General features: G+C 39.0%; 1 protein-coding gene across 1 annotated transcript; it reads left to right on the top strand.

Annotated features, from left to right (window-relative positions):
* Positions 1-1,685: 1,685 nt before the first annotated feature.
* On the top strand, positions 1,686-2,422 carry LOC108677905 (the record flags this gene model as incomplete). Its single annotated transcript, XM_018166213.1, is given in 1 exon segment — positions 1,686-2,422. A coding segment is annotated over 1 exon segment (737 nt), but the record flags the coding sequence as incomplete, so codon positions are not given.
* Between the last annotated feature and the right edge of the window lie 3,747 nt (positions 2,423-6,169).

Raw genomic sequence — 6,169 nt, 5'->3', positions numbered from 1 at the left:
GGAGTTTGATCAAGATCATTAGTCTGTAAAGGGGGGCTATAATAATATAGTTATAATATATAGTTATAATATATATAATATATAGTTATAATATATATAACTATATCAAAAGTGTTTTGCTCAGACTCAAGGACGGCCGGTTTTTCAAGGCTGTCCGTAGCTCCGGAGTCGATACGTCGATGCCGGATCGCTTGAATTATTGTTATGTAATGTTGTTATCAGCAATGCAGTGAGTACTGAGTGGTAGCGGCCATAGTGTGCGTCACGACGCGCTGGGGTAAGGGTGTAGGTTATCTCGAGCAATGGGGACGAACCACAGTCTTTTTAGAATAAGTTAATTTTTAATTTCCTCATCTACTCAAGATTTAAACCAATTTCTTACGTATGATAATGCTGATATCCATGATACTTACTGGTCTACTCAGTACTCATAGGACACAAAAATTATCTTGAGGCAGAATCTAAAAAACTAGCTATTCTCTGCTTTGACTTGACACCACGTCTCGCGCCGATTGGCGATTGCCATTGATTAGGACCATAGGACATTGAGTCATCCTGTGCGTAATCATTATTCATTAATGTGGCTCATTGTGCTGAACTATAGTATAGGTAGTGTCGTCAGCATATGCATTTTTGTCTCATTCACAGGCTAAAATCTGCCTGATTTTCAAGAATGCATTAAGTTACCAGAATTTCCTTGAGCTGCAAGATTTCAGAAACAAGTAGGAAAATTCCAATCCAGATAATGACCAGATTCCAGGGCACAACATTTGCCTTTGAATACCCTTTTATTTTCTCTTGGTAATAAATCTTAAATGAAGCAATACAAAATACAAATATATATATCTGTCTCTTATACACATCTAGATGTGTATAAGAGACAGGGTAGGAGGTGAGGCCAACATAGGGTAGGAGGTGAGGCCAACATAGGGCAGGAGGTGAGGCCAACATAGGGCAGGAGGTGAGGCCAACATAGGGTAGGAGGTGAGGCCAACATAGGGCAGGAGGTGAGGCCAACATAGGGCAGGAGGTGAGGCCAACATAGGGCATATGAGAGGACAAAAATAGGTTTTTGTATAATCAGTTTGCTTGAATCACAAATTCAACAAGAATTAAAAAAAAAAGAAAATTGACTTTATCTCTTCATTCAATAAAAACATGGCAAACAGTGCATAGCCTGTGAGACTTAAACTGAATTTTTGCCGAGACATAAGCTGGATTTTGGAACCACTACACAATGTTTTGTGTGATACATGAAGTTTTGTATTCATTGCTAAATGAATGGACCCATACACAGTGAGTTTTGGACACAAATACACCAATACATTATGTTGTTGTAAAAAGTGTATTGAAGCATTGTAAAAATGAAGATGTGTTGCTAGGATCTATATTCAGCTAGATAAAACTTACTATAAAAATTTTCAAGTAACTATTTTCAATGCTTTATTTCTTATCGTTGCTTGATAATGAGATTTTAATTACAATATTGCAACTATGGGCTATTTGATGCCATTCTTGAAATAGCTCCTGATTGATATACGTGTCAAATTGCAATTATTATTTTAGAATTCATCATAATATATTTATTTTGTAATAAATATATTACATATACCTAATATATTATATCTATTATTTATATAACATAATCTATTTAATATACATTCTAAAATATGCTTGATGGTGGCAGGGAGATCTTGACTCTGTGGGACGGTGGCCAGATCTCTCTTGACTGGATCATTGACCCTCGGGCAACTCAGCCGGTCAAGCCTGATACACACAACTCTTGTCAGGTCAAGTCTGAAACACACGACTCTTGTCAAGTCAAGCCAGACTCATGTGACTCTTGTCAAGTCAAGCCTGACACACGTGACTCTTGTCAAATCAAGCCTGACACACACGACTCTTGTCAAGTCAAATCAGACTCACTTGACGCCTGTGTTGAAATATCTCAAACTAGTGATGGAGTTATTGAAGCTTGTCCAAGTTCACTGCAAAATGGTTCTGTAGCAAAGGGAAATGGTTCTATCTCATACAGAAATGGTTCTATCTCACAAGAAAATGGTGTTATAGCTCAAGAAAATGGTGTTATAGCTCAAGAAATTGGTGTTATAGCTCAAGAAAATGGTGTTCCAGCACATGGAAATGGATCGCTCCATGATGACAAGGCACTGAAGAAAGTTAGTTTAATACTGGAGGAAGGAATTACAGCTCAAACGAAGGATGTGCAAGGATGTTCACTATCACACAAAGACTCAGTTGTTTCAACATCAAGAGATGACCTGTTTTCAAATAAATATTCAATTTCTATTGAAAAATATCTAGTATGTAATTCCAATTCTTCAGCTTTGGATGGAAGCTGTGGTAAATCTACAGGAGAAAACAACGATATTTTAACCAAAGAGGAGAGCGTTGCCTCTGCCATNGCTGTGGCCTCACTAAGAGGTGTCCATGGCGCTGTGGCCTCACTAAGAGGTGTCCATTGTACTGTGGCCTCACTAAGAGGTGTCCATGACGCTGTGGCCTCACTAAGAGGTGTCCATGGCGCTGTGGCCTCACTAAGAGGTGCCATGGCAGCTGAAGGCAAGCCTCTGTCCAGCAGGTAAAGGTCTTTTGCATTTATTGAGCTGAGGCTCGACGGCTTCACTTATGTAAGCGTAGCGGCTATGGAGTTCACCCCAGCACCATGTGACTTTAGTTAACTGTCATCCAGGGCTCATTATGTTACAGCTTTGGAACCGCGGGAGGCCCAAACCTCTCCCCAATTCCCAATTAACTCCCGTACTCAGGCCTCTCCCTCTTCTTCGTCCCCTCACTCCCTCGTCCCCTCACTCCCTCGTCCCCTCACTCCCTCGTCCCCTCTCTCCCTCGTACCCTCACTCCCTCATCCCCTCACTCCCTCGTACCCTCACTCCTGTCTCTTATACACATCTAGAAGCTCTGCCCAGGTGCTTTGTCTGCTCTGTCCAGGTGCATTGTCTGCTCTGTCCAGGTGCCTTGTCAGCTCTGTCCAGGTGCCTTGTCAGCTCTGGCCAGGTGCTTTGTCTGCTCTGTCCAGGTGCCTTGTCTGCTCTGTCCAGGTGCCTTGTCAGCTCTGTCCAGGTGCCTTGTCAGCTCTGTCCAGGTGCCTTGTCTGCTCTGTCCAGGTGCCTTGTCTGCTCTGTCCAGGTGCCTTGTAGGAGATGTAAGGCATCAGTGTAACGCCCTGTATCCTGCAGCAGATGTAAGGCATCAGTGTAACGCCCTGTATCCTGCAGGAGATGAAGGATATGCTCGCGGGACCTGACCTGCCCTGGGACTTCGATGAAGTCCTGAAGGCGAAGACCATACGCGAGTTCGTTACTTACTCTAATAAGAGGTTCTAGTGCAATGTATCAAAAATACTAAAAGCTGGAATGAAGTTGGCTATTGTCGTATTCAGCTGTGGTTACGTTCAGATATAAACAAATCTTAATATTACAATCAAATCTAATTCTAAATTTCTAAATTTTTTATTTATTAATACAAAAATCTTGAATATTAAGCTGGACCGCTACATACCTACTGAAATTATATGATATTAGAGCCGCGATATTTCAGACAAAAATAGGACTTTTCCAGACTAGCTGGTAGGTATCCATGATACTTTACTGGTCTACTTATAGGACACAAAAACGAACTTGAGGGAGAGTCTAAAAAAACTCTCTGCTTTGCCACTATGCTTGCAATATTCATCCACTCTCTGCACAGTGCACAGTGGACCAGGAACTGGTGCACAGAGCTGGGATTGAACCCGCACCTCTCTGCGCCAATCTTGCCATTATCTTGGTACTCTGAACTGTAACCACTGGGCCACCCTGGGGCAATTTTGATAGGGCAATTAAAAACTTGTATAGATGTCCATACATTATAATATGGCCATACAGGGCTTTACAGGCATACCCATACATATACCAGGTACTGCAACAATATAAATCACATGATCTGATGATCACAGCTTCACAGGGTGCAGGTACTGCAACAATATTTTAGAAACTTCAAAACTATTTTCTGTTAATATTGGCTGTCAAAATTTTTTAATATTTGTTTTCCTGGCTAACAATTTGTCAGTACTCAAAGTCTGTTTTGCTATCCTTGTCACTAAATTGTATGGAAGTAATTATCTCAACTATCTGGCCTTTTAAGTGCTGTGCTTAGCTTAGATCCTCTTACTGATAAGGAGTGCACTTAATCAATCAGCTTCAAAAACATTGATCTTTAAAAGTATTCATCATTACTCTAGCCCTGCCTCTTATCAGTAGTTTGTTATCATGAATGATATGCATTTAATGATAGCTTTGGACACTTGAACCTTTAGGCTTTAGCCACTCTAACCTCCTTGACTTGTTAGCATGCTAATAAAAAGCTGAGAGACGCATTGGACAAGTTATATTGAACTCAATAACGTAGTGATAAGATAAGAATATAGGACAAAAGTAGGGAAGTCTTGAGTGGTCAAGAGATGTGTGCTGCAAGCTGTACTGAGCTTCCCTTATAGCAAAGTAGGAACACTTGTTATTTGCCTTATTGAATATGAAACTGTAATTATTGGTTTTACTTGACATGCAAACAAAGTTGAACTGTCAGACAATTTTTGACAGGACCAGGGTGCAGAGCAAAGGAATATCTGCAGTTCTTGCCACCACATTTTCTTTAATTATACATCTATACATCTCTTTACTTCTATCTTTCTGAACTATACATCTCTTTACATGTATCTTTCTGAACTATAGGTACATCTCTTTACATGTAACTTTCTGAACTATAGGTACATCTCTTTACATGTAACTTTCTGAACTATAGGTACATCTCTTTACATGTAACTTTCTGAACTATACACCTCCCACCAATTTTAAGTGAGTTACATTTAGCTGTCTAAGTGCTTATGTTATTTCATTTAAATGAATTTGTTTCAGGTGTGCATTAAATTTAGCCAGCTCAAGCCATGCTACAAGCAATCTTATTGCAGCTACGGCTTGTCACTGACACAGCCTTGCATGTCCTTGTGCAACATCCAGTCTCTGCTACCGTCTGCCTGACCTGCAGTTTGCTGGTTTACTACCGGCTCAAGGCTGTCAATGTAAGTTGTGTTTCTGTTGATGTCAAGTGGTATCATGCCATTTACGTACCACTGCCATGCCAATTATTTAAATGTCATGCCTAAATTGCAGAATTGCCAATTCTATGGAATCAGCGGCCATTTTACTAAATCTGTAGAATCAGCATTTCTATGCTATAGGAATCTGGGGTTAGGTCTGTGAGCCAAGTTTCTTTTAATATTATATAAAGGAACTTGATCAAACTTGACCTAATCTCTTCTAACTCTGTTGATTTATGTTGTAACTCTAACTCTAATGTCCAATTTTCTGAATCAGCAACAAATGCTGAATCTACTGATTTGGCAAACTGGCTGCCAATTCCATAGAATTGGCAATTCCAAAATTTCAGCATGACATAAATAGGTAAATGCTAGAGGCATGCCACTTAGATGCCAGTGTTATACAAATAAAATGCTACTGCCATTCAAGTTCTCTTCAATTACTTAAAAGAAAATTTTGGAGGCAGATATTTTTCCCATTCTATTTTTTGCTCATCTTTTTTCAACTTTGATTTCTGATTTACATTATATTCCATAGTACACAAAATTTCTGATATGTAATATGTATTATATTCCACAAACTAAATGGGCTAAAATGGCAAAAATTTACCATGATATTCTCTTATGAAGCCTAAATGTTTATATTTGTATCCAGCATTAATCAAATTTTACTACTTTGTATGCACTCAATTTAATGTATTGTGTCATAAGTTATGTCTAACAATTCTATTTATTGAAATAATTCATATATATTGTGCAAGTTTGGTGTTCAACATCTTGGCCAAACAATGGTATTGTTCTGGTAACATTGCTACTTTATTTAACTTTGAATATTTTGTTATCTTCAGTGTGTAGTAACCTGTTTTAACCAACCTTGTTTGGTATTAACTGACCAAACAAGTGTGATGTCACAACCACTCAGCAACACCAGCAAACAAATCAGATACTGTAAACTGGGGTGACTTAGACCACTTTTTTTTTAAATGATGCCATTTTTTTACTAGATAAGTTAAACTTAAATTGAAACATGCACAATACAGGTCTATACTCTAGCTT

The sequence above is a fragment of the Hyalella azteca genome, unplaced genomic scaffold, assembly GCF_000764305.2.
Source record: "Hyalella azteca isolate HAZT.00-mixed unplaced genomic scaffold, Hazt_2.0.2 contig17453, whole genome shotgun sequence".
Classification (NCBI taxonomy): Eukaryota; Metazoa; Arthropoda; class Malacostraca; order Amphipoda; family Hyalellidae; genus Hyalella; species Hyalella azteca.
The sequence above is the reverse complement of the archived record's forward strand: the minus strand, read 5'-3'. Positions and strand labels throughout refer to the sequence as shown.